At 39.7% G+C, this 20,700-nt stretch overlaps 1 protein-coding gene across 1 annotated transcript in view; it reads left to right on the top strand.

Moving 5' to 3' along the window:
• The window catches only part of LOC124154843 (pneumococcal serine-rich repeat protein), a 353,437-nt gene that overhangs the window by 297,478 nt on the left and 35,259 nt on the right, over positions 1-20,700 (top strand). The window contains exons 12-15 of the mRNA XM_046528677.1: positions 6,509-6,636; positions 7,585-7,764; positions 11,157-11,237; positions 16,893-17,177. Of these exons, the coding sequence (XP_046384633.1) occupies positions 6,509-6,636; positions 7,585-7,764; positions 11,157-11,237; positions 16,893-17,177 (674 nt within the window). The remainder of the gene's footprint in view (positions 1-6,508; positions 6,637-7,584; positions 7,765-11,156; positions 11,238-16,892; positions 17,178-20,700) is intronic.

The following is a 20,700-nucleotide window of genomic DNA, read 5'->3' as shown; positions in this document are numbered from 1 at the left end:
ATGGATACATCAGGGTTTTTTTCATCTGCATACATCATTAAAAATATTCACTGGTACAATAACAAGTTTACACGCAGCACTTAATGCCCCTTTGTCTCCTAAAAATCAGTGGAAAATCAAGTTTCAGTTGCTGAACAAAGAATTATTTCATGCTTAACATTGTAATTTGTCTTATTCCTTCGTCATGATATCACAAATGGTAAATACATATATACTGAATCCATGTATTGAGCGTATGCAAAGCTTGAAACAGGCCCTTATTTCTGCCACAATTTTAAAGTTTCTGGTAAATTTCATCTGCTTATAATTGCCAGGAAGAGCGAGTAAATAATATTTTCCATAATAATAAAGTGAAAAAGCTTTGTTTTGTCCCACCAATTTATTTTAAGGCATGACTAGTTTTAACGCAGAGCGTCATCATGAGATACATCATCAGACAACGCCGCTGCGTTGAAACTAGACATACCTAAAAATAAATTGGTGGAATGAACTGAAAAAGGCTTTTCGTTTCATTATCAAAATGAACTTCGACAAAGTTGAGCTTAAAAGGATAGAGATAAGCATTATTTTCCATTTTTTTTATACACCTACCCTGAACAGTCACCTGCACACAGTGACACTTCGCTCTCCCTATTCCTTTCCTCGTGCCCCGTTGTATCTCACGCTGTCTTTCTTTCTCTCTCTACTCTGCGCACATCCTCGTCTCGTCGTGTGTCTCCACACTCTGGCACAAATCGTCGGCCCCCAGAAGTTGGACCCACTTCTGGATACGCGTCTGCACCCCGGATAAGGCTTGCCACGCGTCCGTCATGTGCATGTAAAAAAAACTGATAAGCGAAAAGAGATCAAGGGGGCGAAGTGGAAAAATCTTTAGCGATTTAGATGAAAGTGCTCTTTTTACTTTCATTGGGCACGAAATCGCTTTGCACAGCTATCCCATTCTTTTTTTCTTTCTCTCTCTCTTTCCCCCGTGGCAAACGCTTGGCCGATCGAACGCGACGCGGGATTACTCTCTCAGCACGGCACTTAAAAACCCTCCCTCGGCTCCTCCCTGATTCAACGCCCACTCATTTACTCGATTAAGCCTTGCAGCAAGTTTTTTTGCACGTGGTTCGCACGACCCAACCAACGCACGCCGACTGGCCACACGATTCCCCGACACTGTCGAGGAAAATAGAACTCAAAGAGTATTAAACGCCTTGGGCTTGTTCAATTTGGCTGCTACCCAAAATTTCCCTGTTGGAAATCCTATTTCGTATATGTCATCGTTGGTTTTTCTTATAATTCTGCTCTGAAACTATTTTTTTCCAGGGAAAAATTTCTGCTCATTCCAACTCAGACGATCATTAGTCTATGTTTCAAAAGTAATTTACGCCTGGCCCTGATTTTTGTGCAATTGCAGAAAAATTGACTGTATTTTGAATAAGTCATTGGCCTTTAGCCCAAAATTCGCCATATCTGCCATAAAAATGACAAAAAAATGGAATTCGCCTATGTGAATGAATATAACTATTATGAGTTTCCTGGCCAGTTTAAAATATGTGTTCATCGTATTAAATTTCTACATCTATTTCAATGGCTTTATATTTAAAAGACTCCTTACATCACGAAATAGTTATCGGCATTTCCATAATTCCCTTCTCTTCCCGTGTGTTCTACCATATGTGAGGCCTCGCGGGATGGGCAAGGAAGAATCAAAAGGTAGCAGCCAATTTATTTTTTGCGTTAACATTTTTTACTTGACTATCTTCTCTAACCCCCTCATTTTTCTTCCTACCGCACCCCTGCTATTCCCCATTATTACGGACCCCAGTATTTTTCACGCTACTGGCACATCTCTTCAAATCTCCGTTCCTCCCAAAGAGGTCACATTCCTCGCAAGGAGAAGCTATTGCGCCGCCCACGAGGATGCCGATGCCCGTCTGCCTCCGTACATGAAAAAAAAATAAAAATAAATGAAACTTGATAAAGAATAAGCACCGCTTTTCCCCGCACTGACCCCCGCCCCCGTATCAACCCTCATTGCTGCATCCCCAACCTACTTGAACCTCAGCCCCAATTTGCCCCACTCCCAATACTGCCCTGCCTCGTATCTCCTCGTACGTAACCCTCCAAGCATTGCTGCTCAGCTGAGGCCTATCTCCCCTTGGTGAAGTTGTCACCTTTGTTTTTGCGGATCGCTTTGTGCTTTTTAACCCCTTCGCCTACATCCCCCGCTCGTGTGTACTTGTCCTCATTTTGCTTACTCAACGGAGATGATACCCCGCCGAGGAGAGGAGGAATTGATTTTATTTTGAACGGTGAAGAAGGTGGTCTTCATGTTTCCGTAGTGAGTGATTGGTGAAGTAACTCCCATGATGGGTTTCTTCCGTTGGTCATCTTTGCTGGCACAGGTTTTTCTTCGTGTATCGATTTTCTTCATTTCGGGATATCCACAGGGATTGAGTTTAAAGGGGGTTGAGTACTTGGTATTAAGAATTTTGGACATGTGTTCGACAGCACCGCAAACGGGGGGCTTAAACGATGAAAGTGACGAAAGCAAAGATGAAAGTATCACACATCCACTGGAACAAAAAGTCGCACAGGGTCACAACTATGGCCTTAAAAGAATAACTGGCTGCATGGTTGTTTGGTCGAGTGTTTGAATTTTTCAGAAAAATATAACTCAACGAAGTTAGTACTATTTGGGGAATGTGAATCCCTTTTCTTTCCAATGGAAATGCGAGCTTTATTATCATACTTGGGTAATTTAGTAGATAAGGCTCATCAAATTTCTGCATGTGCGGTAAACAATCACAAGATATCCAGATTTGATGTTTTTGCCCGAAAATCTGTTCAGTTAATTCGTCACCAGATTGATACTATAGTTAACGATGTACGAACTCACTTTCACTTCGTCTAAAGATAATTAATGCTTCATTCCTTCAAATTTTAGGTTATGCAGACCCTGTTTTGCTGTGCATATAGATATACATATGCTTTGAAATACTGAATATATTGAGGGGAGGTCCCTGGAGAAAAAATGGTCTGAGTATTCCGGTAGAATTACAAATTTTATGCTATTTACTTAATATTTCCGGTCATATATTCTGCTACTTATTCTATAGTAAGCTAAAAATCAATCTCTCTTCTGCGAGTGTGGTGGATATGAGCCCAAAATTCTCGATGAGAACATATCTAAAAAATTGTATCCAATGATTGCCAGCAATGTGACCAAAGTGGAGAAACTCAGGGAAAATGGCCCCTCGTTTTTGGTAAAGGTCCAAATTTATCTGCAGCGTCGACGATCGGTACAAAATTGTAAAACGAAAATCCCTTCTCCCTCATCCTCTACCGTTGCAGGTGAAAAAGGAGCGTCCTCCTGCAGTCTCTTCTGTTAGCGATAATATCAAGGCTCACATGGTCATTTCTCTGCGAACGAGTGTTGTGACGCATCAAATGGCGTCCCGACCTACTCGTAACAGTAGGGACCCGCACGCAAGCTTCGTCCTTGATTGGAAAAAAATGTTGGTTTTCACCATGTATATTCGTCAATTTTGATGCATTTCTCTTCTTATATTATGATTTCGTGGGGGCCTCCCGCATTTCGTTTCTAGTGCAGCTGAAATGAGCTTTCTTTCCTTAGGCTGTAATCGAATGCAATGAAAACAGAAACGATCATTGAAAGGTATGCAATTATGTGAAATAGAATGGAAAATAGCTGGAAATTTTTACTTTGACCTGCAGGACATTGCCAGAGCTTTCAATCCCTCAAGTCTCTTGATAGAAGACGATCGGTCTTAAGCGGCACTGCTAAAGAAATATAGTGATACAAACATGAATGCAACTATTTTAGACACTGATTTCGTGATTTCAGAATTTTTAACCCTATAAGTAAATGTAAGAATGAATTATCTTAACGTAATTTCCTACAGCTGAAAAATTGTGGCTGTTGCACTCTGGTACAGATGCATCTCTGGTGGGATCGTAGCTTTCGTTAGTAATATGCTAATTTCTTGTCGGTGGTATTAAAATGCAAGCCTTTGTTCTTGGAAGCATTTAATTTACTACCTAAAGCGCCCTGTAAAATCAAGCTAAAAGTTCGGGTTTTTTATTTGATTTTCTCACGGATATGAAACAGCCATACCATGTACACCAGTAGACTGATTAGACGACAGATAATGCGAAGCATAATGAGCGAGCAGTGTAGTGTTGGTGTGCCGCAAGGCTGTGTGATAGGACCGCTATACTTCTTTCGCCTAATTGAATATTTTTCTCTATTTGACGCATGTTACATGGTAGTTGCTTTGACTGGACCATTCCATACGCAATATACGAATGACTTTCGATATCTGATAATACATCCGTAACAAGAACTGAAACAGAATGGGCTCTCAGTGAACAGATGAGGTAGAATAGTGATTAATAATGGATATATAAAATTCACAAGCCATCGGGCATGTTTTGACAGATCTTCGCCCAAGTAATTCTTTGTATCTAGTTTTTATGATGGTAGAATAATTTTATGGAGAGATCATGTCCTTGGATTTGAAAGTTAGAATGGCTTTCGGAGTACCTTTCGATTTTCTGTGATCGTTTCTGTTTTTATTTAGTAGTAGAAATGAAATTTAAATTATGGCTGCTATCCATTTGTAGGAATTAAATTATTTATGGCAATAAACCATTTAATAAATTTGGTTTAAATATACATTAATAATCCTTTCTTAATTTAAGCTAATTATTTATGTTATTATGTGTGTGTCATTCTAGTTTTGGTTCAATAATGAGTCACATTTTGACTGCAGGCCATTTAAGAAGTTTCGAGAATAATTGTTTAATGTTTGAATGAAAAACTTAGATATTCGTGTCTCCTGTCCCATTGCACTCATGATTTAGTAAAAATTTTACATATCCCATGTTATATAGCAGTGGAAGTCTAGTCGTTTCCTTTAACTTAATATTCTGAAAGAACATCATTTACATAGCTGTCTTCAGAATTAAATCAACAAATTCCGACGTTAATTAATTAAATAAATGACTCAATAACCATTTTAGTAAAGAAAAATAAATGTTTCGACGACCCATAAATCCGTACCCCAGTCTACCTTTCGGCGTCACAAAAATGCATATTAGAATGTAGTAAATAGATTAACTAGCTCTCCATTTATCTACTTTTAACTTTGAGCATCTAAAATCGTAGTATTAAACCCTTAGCTGTAGCACCCTTAGGTAGAGTGATCCTGAGAGTAGTCGGAACAGCACGGTACCCTTTTTTTCCTACCATACAGCTTGTTCGTGAACCAGTAACAACCACACCCCCATTTTAGAACCCTTTACATGTATTGACCTTGCCTCGCACAGTGTTATGTTGTCGTAGTTGGCCTAGTAGTGAGTGAAGCTGATGGAAGAGCCAAGTGAAGTGGCAGCATCATTCTCTAATTAAACCATCACTTTGTTGTATTTTCCCTTGTGGTCCATGGACTGTTTTCGTGTCGGAAATGAGACCTTGACTTGAAAGAGAACCATATGGAATATAATAATTCGTCTGGAATGGTTAAATATTTTCTTCATAGAACATAGTACTGTTCACAGTTTGTTTTCTTGAAGGAAAATTTTGACGATTAACGCGTCATAGGAAAATAAGGCCATATGATGACGTGTCAACCGTCAAAATCAGTGTATTTAAGCTGAAATGAACAGTTGGTACCGAAAAGAAAATATTTTTTTACTTTCCCGATGTACTTTAAAAATAATTCTTTTAAATTCCATCCCTTCTATTCCGAACTGTTCGACGCCAAGGCTCGCAAATCCGTGAAAACAGTCGATTAATTCCTCCCGTAGAACTGTACATAACCTTTTATGTTGTAGATGTTTGTACTTGTTCGTGAGTAGTGGATTAGTCGTTCCTAAAGTAGATATTTGTGAGTGTGTAAAAGAAAAGTTTCCTTGTTATCTTGAAATGTGCTTTGGTGGTGAATAATATGAGTGAGTAATTTCTTGACTAAGTCTATTTTTTTTTTCAATTGTGCAATGTAAACGTCATAAATGTTACATCATGTTCTTTTTGTGTAACGATCAAAGACTCCAATCGCTTGATCTAATGTATCAGTGCCACAATAAATTTCAGTATACAAGTGTTATTTTTCTGTACGGCATTGACATTTATTTTCCATATTTAGAACAGAGAATTTGCTCTGTCATCAAGTACTATGAGTCTCTATCAAAATGCCATGCTCTCTCTTTGAAGGCTGAATCTCAAGGTCACACGCATCTGTCTGTGTTGAATGGGCCTTCAATCTGTCCGGCTTAAAAAAAAACAAACACGACCTCGCGTATCATGGCGTGATATCACACTTTAGTGAGTTGCTTTTTTGTGTGCGCGCGTGTCTTTTGGGATTGTGAGCTGCAGAATGCCTCACTTGTTTGTATATCTGTTCCCCCCTATTGTCGCTTTCCATGTGTCCCTCCCAACGAGCATTTCTCTTTACCTGGCTCGATTCGTATGACACCCTTGTCTCTCCCCTCGCAGAAAGAACAACGGTGCCGGAGTGGGAGGGGGAGGAGCCGCAGCAGAGCTCCCCCCGGGTGTCCACCAGTTCCAAGAATACACGTACAAGAAGATCACGCCGTGCGACATCTGTTCGCAAGTGCTCAGGGGTGAGTCCTGCTTCAAAAAAATATATTCAACGATGGCCACTTCGTATAATTCATGGTTTTTATCCGGATGTTCTTTTCACTAATTTCGCTCAGTGGTCAACCTGAAGGTTGGTTTTAATAGGTGAGGGTAGAGCACATCCTAGACATAGCCACAGTCAGCCAAGGAGTGCCGCTAGGGGGTCTATAGCCTTGGGTATCCAATTTTCACTAGATAAAATGGTAATTTTGTTCTCACCCTGTCGGTCCGGGTTCTATGCCTGGCGGTTCCACTTAATACTCATAATAGAAGTTACTTTTTAAAAACTTCTGTTTCACCATTAACTTTTGCACCACTGGCTGGACAATTCCACGTATTATAATCCAGACAATACATTTTCTTCCTTTATGTTATTTATCTTTTCTACTTATTCTACCAAGGTTGGAACTGAGTTTTCTGAATAAATGTCAAAGCTAAAATCATAATTGTTTTTCCCATACTTCATCAAATAGAGCTATTAATTATTGTCATTCAGATTTTTCACATCATTTGATTACGTCCTTTTAAAAAATGATAGTTTGAAAATCAGTGATGCTGCAATTTGGTTTTCAACATAGAGTGTTATTTATTCCATTCAATGGTCACCTCAGACCGTCATGGGATGATAATTTGGGAATCTAATTTGCCACTACCCCATATGTATATTCCCAACTCATTTTTCGCTAATTTGATGTGGTATAAATTCAATCGATTCGGCTTTCGGTTTTGATGTGGTATATTACTCAATTTGAATATTTTTTTCATTTTCCGTCAATAAACATAGTTATTTATCCGAAGCCTCTTTGTCACATAGCCGATATATGCCTCAGATATCGCTAACTACGCAGCTTAGTCTATGGCTGTTTTTCGTGTTAAGTTTGAGGGGTACGGAGATCGAGACACGCTGTTTAATGCGCAACACGGGTCCGCAGGTCACACGCGCCAGGGGCTCAAGTGTCGCGTGTGCAAGTTGAACGTGCACGTGGACTGCCAGGAGAAGGCGTTGGGCGCCAAGTGCCAGGCCAAGTCACGGCTCCTGCGGCGCCAAAAGTCCACGTCAGAGATCGAGACGGTGGCTTCGGGGCACCAGCACCACGCCGCCGAGGACGAGAGTGAGTACTTCCACCAATACGCATAATCCCACCATCCCCCTCCATCGCGGTCACACAATGGCAGAACTTATACTGCCATGTGAACGGCGTTGCAAAGCAAAAGTAGCGTGTGAAGTTAGATTTACTCAGGAAATTTTTTGTGCAAGTCACTTTCTGTCGCTCTAATATCGATGGTGTTGGTCAGATGCGATGGCTGGTGTGTTTGCTTTCCACCCTGTGTGCCTGGGTTCAAATTCTGATTATGTTGGAGAACTTTCAATGACTGCCAAAACCCTGTTATTGTGCACAGTTGAGGGCATTAAAATTACACTACGTCCGTCGAATGGGATGATAACTGACGATGCCAGAGACTTTCAGCCCTTGCTTCCTTACCTACCGTCATTACCATTTCCGACGGCGCAGATGACCTTACCTGTCGGTCATTCCCTCCAAATATCTGCCCAGAATAATTCCGACTTGAATGGCGAACATGATACTTCTCCAGCCCCTTTTTTAGTCGCTAGTAAAGAGTAAGTGATACGGACTTATGAACAATTTTCCCGTCAGCATAAGTATTTTCGCTTATTTTTGTGGAAGTACCTTGCACAAAAAATGCCGGTATTAACTTCATCTATAAAGAAACACGCTTTGGGGCAGTTTTATAAAGTCATATTTAGGTTAAATAGCGCTATAAAGGCTCGAGATTCCGGTCGCTTGAACGTGAATCTGCGGCCGACTCGGTATAACGTTGCCTAAAATAATCCAAGTACCCGAGCTAACTCGATGCGTTCATTCAGTATCATGACTTTTGGTCTATGATGATGACGCAATACAACTTTGTGCACTTCCTCGCTTTTATTTGGGAATAAGTGAGTCATCCACCGCTCATCCTCATTTTCCATAGGAACAGCGCTTTAGATGACGGTGTGTCGTCGTGCATTGCAATAAATATGGTAACAAGATGGAATTTTTGGGCAACGCTACCGAACGGTCGTCCGATTCCCAGCATATTTTAGATCTTGGCCAGGACACAGAATACTATACCGAAGTTTAAAATGCAATTATTTTCTTGCTTCATTCCGGCTACTCCGAGAAGTGGGTTGCATAAATTCATACCATGAAAACATATTGTATAGCAAAATCTGAGGCGATAATCGGGTTACATAAAATCGGGCGCTCACTGCATTGGTTGAGTTGACTGGTCTTCGTGGCAAGTACGTGTAATGCATGCGAAAGTGAATGCATTGCTCTGGTGAAATAAAGTTTTGATTTTGGATTTAAAGCCCTCGTCGGAGTAGACGATATGATGCTGGACACGGTCCGCAGCTAAGGCATCGATGGTAATTGTTCTGTGTTCTGATCAACCAACGTATAGTCAAGCCCACTGGTTCCCGAATACTTTTTTACGTGAACTCCCGTGTTTTCCTTAGACCATATTCATTACCTTATTGTTTGGAAAAAAAATTCATAAATATCACGGTGAAAGTTTAATGCAAAAAGAATTCATTTAATCTTGTTGTTATCCAGGTTTTGGCACATATGATATGATGTATGATTTTCTGTGAAAAGTGCGCTGTGTTTTTCACCTATTCTAAAATCGGGCCGTGGACCTTAGGAGTTCATGAGCCACCAGTAATTGGGAATCGCTGACAAGCCTCAATTCTAATATGGTGTTACCTGATTTTATGGTAATACACGTTAAGGTGTATATATCGTGCGTATATGGTATAAACTAGGGTACCATATCAGAATGGGTACCATGTAATAAGAGTCTAATGACGAGAATCTAGATTATATTCCTCAGATGTGTTGGACATCGTTCTACGTATCATTTAAATAATCATTTGGAGAACATTTGAGGAAGATCAGCTGTAACTTTCGTTTATAATTTTGGTAGTTAATATGCCGAAACGTTGGCTGGTGTCACAAATTTATATCCGTGCATTAGTCTTTTTATAATATAAGAGATCAAAATGTGACATTATGGGAATTTGTTTTTTACCGTTACAAATATTGTTCTTGGCATTATGAAACCCTTCCTAAATGTAAGTCACTGTATTTATAAGAAATGTTTCAATAGAAAATTATTTTTGAGTTTCCAAAGATTTCGCTTTGAAAATAATCGATCATTCGTTTATACCTATAAGCGTTCAATGAGTTCAACATCAGTGGGCGTAGATTGTACACGAAGGCTGGATCGAAGTTATAAAAGCAATTGTTTGATATGTTTTCCTAATTGAGAGAGTGCAATGTTTGCTTACGGCTTTCATCCAACGTGTAATATTGTGCACCCACAGCTAATAAAGTCATTATCAGCTAGAAATTACTCTTATCTTGATATGCAATTGCGCAAGTTTTGTGAGGATGCTTGTTTTTAAATATTTTCACCAGTAATATCAAAAAATTAGGCTAAATATTATATCAATATTGAGTTCAAATAGGTCGTCTTTGGTAGTGTGGTCGGCGACATCAAAATTACTGCCATGAGTTCATATTTTTTTTAAAGTCTGAAGTCCGTGGTCTATAGAAAACGATTTTTGAGTTTCCAAACATTTTGCTTTGAAAATAATCGATATTTTGACTCGAGATCTTTTTGGAGAATGTTTTTCGTATTATAATAGCCGTTTCTGTGTAAGTTGTTCTAGAGCAGCGTTTCCCGAACTTTTTCTTTCCACGACCCATTTTAGCCCATACGTTTTAGCCGCGACCCCTTAAAAATGGTTGTCTAAGTTTAAGTACATAGTTCACCATATTATTTGTAAACATCTCGCGACCCCTATCCTGACGGCCCGCGACCCTGCTGGGGGTCGCGACCCCCAGTTTGGGAACCGCTGTTCTAGAGGTTAATCTCTTCCCATGAATCAGTTATTATTATTTCTTTCAAAGACTCCATTGCAACTTGAACTAATTACGTTTTTACGCCTGGAAAAGAATCAACTCCGCAGAAATCAACTAAAATAATGGAACTGTTAGACTCATTTTCTGTATTATTTTTGTTATATTTTAAATTTATCCAAGGATTTTTATTTGTGCTTTGCCTTTTTAGGTGTTCCGGTTTTTGGAATACTTTTTTGCGGAAGAAACTCGATGTTTAAATGTTTGCTTTCAGTGTTCTCTTATTTTTAATATCTATGACATAAATTCAGTTCCGAGTCTCTTTCCTCACGTTATCACTCGCGAAATAATTGTTTTGTAATAGATATAGCGTCGTTTTTTACTTTCATATGCGCAGTGGGAATTTCATTTTCTACCTTTCCATTGCATTTGAAGTGAGGAAAGACTCTCTATTAATTCAGGTATTGTATTTTTTGTGTTCAATTTTGTGTTTGTTTTCTTTATTGAATTGATTTTCACGTCACATTTTGTAAAGATTCATTCAACTGAACTGTAAGGGTTAACAATCCTGTTTTCAGTACCGGACGGACCTCGCATTACTGAATCATCAGAGTCCAATTCTACTCCTCCAGCTGGGGAGTGTACGGCCAAAAAATTAGGTACACCTTTGAAATCGCAACAACTTTGTTACTCTATTCTTTGTGCTTTTTTCATCTAAAAAAACATAAGTAGAAACTAAACAAATAACGCTACGTAATGCGTGAAATTTTTTCTGCGTCTTATTTTTTTTCTACCACGGAACTCGAACTTCTATCGACAGCACGACAGCTGGCCGTGAAGTTAGCATGGCTGTCCGCCTACCTTTCTCTAATCTAACGTGAAGTAAGCGGTGACTACGGCATGACTCATTTTACGGGAATGATTGTCTGTATATATATCTAATCATTGCATTGTGTAGGTCGGGGATAGCCCACTTATAGCTATCGTTGAGCGAGCTATAACGCGTTTTTTTTACAAATTTGGAGGCTTGTTTCTCTTGCTCTAAAATAGCCGATGCCCGCCTTGTCTCTTGCAGCACTAACCTGTGAGGTATGGAAAAATGTGTGTATAACTTGTTAGAATCTTCGAAATTCACTCCAGATTCAGCTTCTGGGTGACGCAAACAAATGAGGATTGCCTACTTGGCCTCCACGATCGGGAAGCAGGGAAAATGTTGCCCACATCAGGAACGCTTGGCCCGGAAAGTTATTCTAGCATGTTATGGCCATATTTTTCCATTCCCTCTTTGTGAAATAAACTTTTAAATAATGTGTTACTGTAACTATCTTGGCTGTTATTACTTCTTGAGCTCAAATTCTAAGTTCCTATATCTATCTTTCTTTGAGGAATTATTCATAAACTAATATATACGGTGAAAACTGCATCTACTAATCGGTGTTGATTTGATTTTGGTTAAAATTCGACTGCATTAACAACTTGCGTGCGATTGGCAGCTACTCAGACTGGGCTAAAACTTATATTCGGAGTAAATTTTTGACCTATCTATAAATACCTCTGTTTTTGCAGAGAAAAATGTTTTCGTTCCATCTTGGTCTTTGTTTTGCCATGCAAAAATAAAACTTTCTTGCGTCAGATTTAACATAGCCCTATTTTGTTCGATGTAGCGGCGAGTCGCACCTGGTATTGATTTAGATGTACAATAGGCCTAATCAACAATCATGTAAGTACTAAAGCTTTGCTGGTTTTCTGGCAGATGGAGTAGCCTTGAGGTACTTAGCCTAATATTACTGTGTGATATTTATTGCTCCTTTGTCGCTTTCCTGGCCTTATTCACAACTTCTCCTTAATCCGCAAAATATGCTAACCTAAATCGACCTTGGCCTATCTCACATCCTCACTGTACAAAACATTGATCAAACGTATGTTTCTTCAATGAAAAAATATAAACAGTTTGCATATTCAATGCCACATAATAATGGCTGAGACACTGTAGTTTTCGATGGGCAATTTTGTGGATGTTTTCATAGGTCATGATATCCTCTACGCCAAGAACATTTCCTTATCAGATGCAACCTAACGCAGGTAGCTATTGATTTTACTTTGATAGCCCAATTTCATGTATGGCCATAGTTACGGAGTCAAGAATATGCGAACATCTATATAGTAGCTAAGCACTTGGCCTTAAGTTGTTATTATGCTAAGCCCCCTATATATCAATGCATATTTAGATCCGTAGCTTCATGGTATTTGCACTAATTTACGTAATATATGCTGCCATACTTGTTGGTCATACTTATTTCCGATGTCGATAAAAGTTTTTCAATCTTGTCTGCAAATATCTGTGCAAATATGTAATAAGCCCGTTGGTATTCATACAAAAATTTGGAAATTGACGAGCAACATGGCACTGAAACGATTTACACGGAAGCCGACCCTCTTAAATGTTAATGGAAGCCCCGCTTGTGAACAAATATATCTTCCCCTTCTCTCTTTCTTATTAAAGGATTCTACTCCAGTCGGTTGTTTTTCTTCGACACTAGAATAGGGGCGAGTCTACGTCTAAGCTACTCTTTTATCTTCATTTTCATGCCACCATCAGCCGAAACCTTTTTAATGGCAGCCGCATCAAACTGAGAAATAGTGATAGTGGACAAAAAGTCGTGAAACTGAAAGCCTCTCTTTCTAAGCTCTCTTTCTTTGCCACTTTTAGCCTTTTATCCCCGATTGCCCAACAATTCTATCTAGTTACATTATAGAGAATTTTTTTTCATGATTTACGTAGTTACTACCGGGTCATCAGGTGTAATATAAAGTGAAAAGTGTGGTCATTGCCGCGTAAAAATAATTTCGTGGAATTTGTTTACTCCCAAATGCTTGCGTTCGATTCTTGGGGACTTGGATACCCTGCAAGTAATCCACGTACTTTCTGCGTCGTATCATCTATTTATCTAGTGTCGTAAAATATTCATGAAAGGATGGTTATTGGGTAAACATGCGTAATTGGCGAGTTGTGTCACCTTATTAAGATAAATGCTATTTTCTAAGTGAAAATAATTTTGGCATTAAATCCTAGTTTTTCTTCCATGCAGTATTCCACGCACAAATTCCGACTTCGGATTTGCTCAATACCTATACTGTTTAGAAAATTATTTCACGGAAAATATTTCGTAATGGGTAGAAAAAAATGACATAGAAATCGCGTCGCTTTCAATGATCGTCATATTACTTGTAATGCCTTGTAAATGCCTTGAAGCTGCGGTTGAATAACTGAAATCAGTCGTTAGCCATCCAATAAGATTAAAACAATTCTGGTAGATTCCGAATGAAATGCGCAAAGGATGTAGTATATGTCCACTTTAATTTTCACTCGCACAATTAGCTTCGACGCATTCATGCATCAGCTTCGAGTACTCCTCATGGTCCCGGATAGTGGGACTAGGTTTCCGGGAGAGGGACGTTGAAGACATAATGTTCCTCAGCATCTCATCTCAAACCGTCGATTTCACTGGCGAATGCAATTTACGAGTAGGAAATGACGGCAGCCTTGAACTATTGACTTACAACTCAGAAAAAAATTTGATATAATATTAGCGAACGTGGCGGGAGGGGGGGGCGCAAAAATGAATCCTCTCTGGACTTGAACGAGAAAAAAAATTAACTTTCGTTACCAGCAATGGTGATGACTTGCATGGGCGTACCCAGAATCAAAACTGGGCGGGAGGGGGGGGGGAAATAGCTGTGGTCGTTCAAGTTGTAACTTTTTTGCACAAAAAATGTTAATGGAACCAAAATTTCAACGAGATTATGACAGCAATTTATAAGTTTTTATAATTATTTGCTTGAAAAAATAATGGTTTCTAATTTATTTCCATGACTTATACTAATATCATTTACCTTCAAAAGGAAAATTTTTTCACAACTATTATTTTGAACTAAATTTATTTTCACTTCTCACCCCTCGTTGGGTACTCCCATGATGACTTGTGTTTAAAAACTAGTGGACTAAGTATCTGCCATAAGGTCCTGCGTAGTTCTCCGTAACGCTTTCCTTGGAGGGTTCATTGACGAGAAAAAGATCCCTACCGAGTAATTGAACGTGTACCTTTTAATGAGATATCTCATGGAGTAAGGGAGTGGGATTGTTGAGGAATTTACTACCAGCTGTGACTGTGAGGGTGTTGAGATATTGAGCCTCACCCCACTGGTTTCCTCAGTTCAATTTCCCGCTGCATTTGTAGGTACCTGGGGTGGCAATCAACTTCTTCCCGCGACATTTTTATTCACGCCGTGCTAGAAGATCACTTTTATGCTTCTGCTCGTAAATGCACTAGTTATTTCTACTTACCTTGCTTCCATTGCGTAGATGTAGATCGTTCCCATGTGCCGTATGAGCTCGTATCCGACTTTCAGAGCTAAAGTCAGGACGTAGAGCATTCCATTACGCGTTCTTAATAATAGAGTGCATAGATAAAAAGGTGAGCTCTACGGCCTCAAGGTCAACTTGGGAAAGAAACACTCCAATGGCCGTAACAAGGGAAACGGCCATTGGAGTTTCTTTCCAAAATAGAGTGCATATCTTAGTAGCAATCAATTTTGTAAGTCCTCTTCATCCTTTCTTTCTTCCTCCGTTCTTCTCTTTCTTCCTTATGAAATCTCCAGTCTTCCCTTACAAAGTATGACACTTTTTTTTCAAGTTACCACGTTCATTGAGCATGAGAATATTCGATAGACTTGAATGAAATATCAGAAGTGGGCTAATCGTCAAATGTACCCTAAAATGGAGACATTTTACAGCACCAACACATTAAGGCTCGAAGAATATTATCATGAATGTGAAATAATATAATAACTAAGAATTAAATGCAGCGTATACACGAGGGAATATTAAATTAGATCAAAGATAGTTAGGGAAAAAAATAGAAGTGACAAAATCAAAAACAAGGTGACAGTAACACTTTACCAATATATATCTCCACGCACATTTGTTTTCACGTCCTTTCTCTCCGTTTCCTTTTCAGCGAAAACTAATTTATAAAGTAATATAAACGATGGCATCAATACGTATTCTAAATTACATAATTACATGCTGAACTTATACAGGGATTAAAATAATTCGGGTTCTCTTCAGATTTTTCTACACATCAGTCTTTGTTAATATGTTACCCATATTTTTTTAACCAACCCAACGCTTCATAATCTTATGTAGCAACAGTGGTGATAAAGGTTTTACTTCAAAAGCATATTTTAGTCCTTTAAATCTTAGGATATCTCGTCTTCCTGGCCACTTCCTTTTACACTTCATGGCTATCATCAATCTCCATCCGCCACTTCCTTGCACTCGCTTTCTCATTCTCTATTTATTTTCCCAAAATATTCCACTACCCTCTTGAAAAAAAACTCCCATCAACCCTGTTACTTTCTTCCGCTTCCACTCTTGTCTCCCGAGACTGAGTTCTACTTTAACGGTCGCTTCCTACCCACCCCCCACACGATCCTTTGACCTCTGTGACCCCATGAAATTCCGTGCCTTCTCTCCTCCTCTTCCAAAACAACCAGCGAGATTAAATTAGAAAAATATGAACATTCCTTAAAAATTAATTGTTCATTAATACCCAACTTTTTCCAAGAAATCATTCCCTGATCTATTGGAGGATGCTGAGATCCCAAATTTTGCAAAACAATGCCCTAAAAACTGCGATAGGGTGATCTCTAATCCCTCTCCTGACTTTATATATTCCTGTTTTAAATGCAGTTCAAGCAAACGTAGAGGATTCAAATTAGATTTTACTGTGGTACTCTCGAGTACGTCACTCTTAACGTGCGTGAATGAAATGGTTACTTTTTATGTTACAATGCGCTCTTGATTTAAATAAATCGCGGCCTTAAATAAAAATTTTTAGTGATATGAGTTGGGCTGGGAAGATTGAGAAATTCTGTCGTCATAGATCAAAGGGAGTGGGGAGATTGAAGTCACTAATTTCAGGACTTAGGATGGCTTCTGATGACAAATGAACCAAATTGACGATATCGTTCACGCCACAATCAAATCTAAAGTGAACCCTTTACACAGTTTGTTTGCGTAACGGTCATGAGGGTGAGTTTAACCTCTAAACGTCAAAATGGGCCCCCTTCTCCTAACTCCTCGGCTTGAACCTTTAACGCCTTCCGCCGCCACTCCCCGTATCCCCTCACCCCGGAATGTTTTCGCTGAGCGCCTGCCTCTTATATGCCCCGCTACCCCTAATCGTGTCTGCCCCCTGCCTCCTCCACCACTGCCGCCGCCACCGCCGTCCGGACGCCGCCGCTCCCCGCAGAGCCCCAGGAGGTGGACCTCATCTACCAGGTGCTGAAGCAGGCGGGTGAGATCAGCGGGCGGCGCCTCCCCGCACCCAACGCATCCTCGGCCAACGCCTCGGCCGCAGCCTCCTCCGCCTCCTCCTCCTCCTCGTCGGCCCTCGCGCCCGGGGGCGGCGGGGAGGCCGCCTCCACGAGCGCCTCCTCCCTGCTGCGGCGGAACCTCGGCAGGGGCGTGGTCGGGACGTCCGGGGCCGGGCCCTCGTCCCTCTCCGTGGGGCCCGCACCCAACGCCTCCTGCTCAGGTGTGTCCCGCCGGTCGAGCTTCAAGATCTCCATCCACCCACCACCCCCCACACGCCCCATTTAACCATCCCTGAAAATTTTCCGGGCCCAACATCGCACCTTGATGTACCACCACATTAAAGAAAAAAATAAAACAATATTTCCAGATCGTCTCTCAAGTGAGATATGCCTATCAAAGTAAGAGTGTATGTCTATAACCAAGTGTTCGCACACCCTGGAACACGACCCTAAGTCCAAAGGCACACGACTTTTTTTTCTCTATTTCCGTCTTTCCCTCCTTCACCACTGATGCCCTCCATGTGTCTGCATACGGTCTGCCAGTACGAGTAGTGGTGCCTACATAGCACGTAGGACTCCAATCCAAGGATTGGTCGTCTCCTCTCACCTTTGTATCTCTCTCACTCAGCCCCAGCTTGGTTGGTTGGAATATCCCCCTTCTTCTTCCCCATGTTATTTACCATACTCACTGCATAGCCTCCTCGCCTGCAGCGTGTCTTCTGTGAACTGGAACCATTGGACATCGCTACCTCCTTTTATAGCACGCTATCTCGCCTGAAATGTAAAAAAATGTTCATATGTGCATTGAGGTATGTATATAAGTTTGTATGTGCTATGTGACTACTCTGTCCTCACCTCTCACTTATGATTAAGCCAATAATTCTCTCCACTTACAGTCGACGGAGAAGGAGAATGTACGAGACAGACCCTGAAGGTTCTAGTTTATTACTTCTACCAATTTGTAATTTTTACGCACTCGTTAGCTCATGTGGCACTTTCTGCCATATGGTGTATGCTTTGGTCTGTTCCTACCCTTTTATGGCATCATATTGGCTCTGCTATATCCCCTATCTATTATTATCTTTTCTTATTTTTGGATTTACTTTTGCGATTTAAAACTACTAATCAAGATATTAACTATGGTGGGTTTTGAAACGACACGAAATGAAAATGGATGGTGAAATAATGTATTACTGATAACTAGAACCATGGGTATGAAACCTTGTTATATCCTTGCAATGTCATATCCTTGCAATACGTAACCAATTTACCACAGGATTATTGGGTGTATGCCTTGAGGGAATGGAATAAGATCTTGTTGTGCTATCATTGAAATTTATATTATTGTTGGAAGTATTTTAGCAACTAAGTCGACGCTTCAACTGGGTTAAATGAGCCATGCTTGCGAGTATGAGTCGGTGATGCGATGAACTCGTCGAAGAATCACCACTTTTTTATTGAAATTTTGACGCCGTTTCCTAGAGGCTTTTTTGTTGTAAAAATTTGATGCCATAATTCTCCCTTTATGTTTTCTACTCTTGCTTATGGGTAGTCGCCATCAGCATCTGTCCTGTACCGCTGCGACACCGTTTTCTCTGCCCCTATACCACTCTACTGACCGCTTCGTGTTAATAATCCCTAATTATGCATGTGGATAATGTCTCCACCGAGACAATACTTTGGTGTGCACCTCCTCAGCATGGCGCACCTACTTTCATGCAGGCATTCAGCAAAGTACTGCCTTTGAAGAAACAAGTCAGGCGACGTCGACGGTTCTAGTATGAGAGGAATGAATGCACCGCTGGTCAACAACTTTACCGCCTATCGTTATTTTAAATGAATGTTTGGGCTGCGACTTTACTTGACCAGTTGTTTACCGAAGTTGAGTTTATTTTATGCGTAGAAAAAATTGTTTTCCATGTTATATTTTCTAGCTACCACAGTAAATCGCATAGGGATGTTATTCAAGCAATTTTCGCACGAATTGTCCGGCGTTCCGTCAGGCATTTAAAAAAACAATAGGATAAGAACTTGGCTTCTGTTAAAGTTATCTAATTTATTTATCCACCATTTTAGACTCTAAATCCGTCCTGAAGGTCTATTTGTGGATTCCGGTCTCAATTTTAAATTATTGCGTAGGTAGCTTCTACAGTGGCTTCGATTACCGATTATTTTATTTTGTTTTATTAGGATTTCATTTAATGAGATCGCTAACACGAAATATCATTTAATAATGTTGTACAAATTAATTTAATTTAAAAGAGTGTTTTTAACATTTTTCATCTTCAGTGATGCTGCTGTCATTTTTAGGCTGCCAGATACGAAAATTATCCCTTTACAGGGATTTGTTAATATTTTTCTTGGTGATCCTAGCTCGTTTAAATTCAACAAAAGGTCGTAAATAAAAACTAAATATTCAGGTCGACAACTGTAGATTATTGCACATTTAAACCCTGGATAATTAAACCCTGCATTGAAATTAATTGCGTTAATGTTGCATGACCCCTCTAATAGTTTTTTCCCTCTGCGGCATCGTGACTAAAATTTCACAACCCAAAATATTTGTACAGCACAGAGTTTTCCCCCTAAAAATCATAACTTAACCACTTAATTGAATATCTAATCAGGCCTCTGATTAAAATATTTTCTTTTTCAAACGTAAAAAAATTTTTTCACGCTATGCCCTTTACCAATTTGTCCATTTTTACGGCATAAGCGTCTGTTGTTGTAAAGTTCTCACGTGAGTATTTCCAGCTCACATGAAAAATGGAAATAATGGGTGTTATTTCATTTTTTCCCAGTTTAATGACAGTAAGACAACATATGATGGTCTAATTTCACTGTAATCTATTGAACTTAAAATTTGATAAATTACCGATAAATCTATAATAGTGTAAATCAATACTTCATTACTATGAATAACTTATCCTGCTGAAAGTCTAACAAAAATATTTCGTACCAAAATATATCTCCCTAATGCCATTCACCTAAAAATTCTCAAATAAATTTTGTGTCGATATCAACTATAAGTATCACTGGGAAAATGAATATTTCCACTTTACAAAACAAGTAAGACCATTCCGCTTCTTCATCGTATCGTTAATAATTATCCTACCGATCTCCACGTACTTCAAGGACAAAAATGGGATGAATAAAGATAATAGTTGAAAGAAATTCACCGAAAAGTCAGGCTCCGGAGTGGATTCAATGAAATATGGTCTCCTAGTGATTCACGCGTATCGAACCGGACCGATATCGATGTCCTGAGCTCGAATCGATAGATGCGTCACAGGCTGTCGCCATGTTGGAACCATCACTCATTGGACCATTTTGCCCGTTCACTTTACTTTCCAGGGATGCCTTTTCGTTCTCCTCAGCTAGATTCACGGAGGTGGAAGCAATACCCCCACTCACCGTCACATCAGCCCTCTAACGGTAAGAAAACAATTTATCCCGAGACGTAGTGAGAAAAAAAACACTGTCAAAGCAGATACCTTATTTCACTATAGAGCAGAAGTAGCTTACAATCTCACTGATCTGAATCTCTATTCTTTCCAGGAGGCGATTTATAAGTTTTTTCCTTTTTGACCAGATCTTTTCTACGGTTTTCCTTTTGTACCGCAATCTAATGACTTACTTCTGAATTACAGGTGATGTTTTTGAAGTTCTACTTGCATCCAAAGGGTGCTCTCTTCTGTCATTTGGGGAGAGCTCGTCCATTTTGCTGTTTCATTTGGGAAAGGA

This window comes from Ischnura elegans, chromosome 1 (genome assembly GCF_921293095.1).
Source record: "Ischnura elegans chromosome 1, ioIscEleg1.1, whole genome shotgun sequence".
NCBI lineage: Eukaryota > Metazoa > Arthropoda > Insecta > Odonata > Coenagrionidae > Ischnura > Ischnura elegans.
This window is presented reverse-complemented; position numbering and strand designations above follow the sequence as displayed.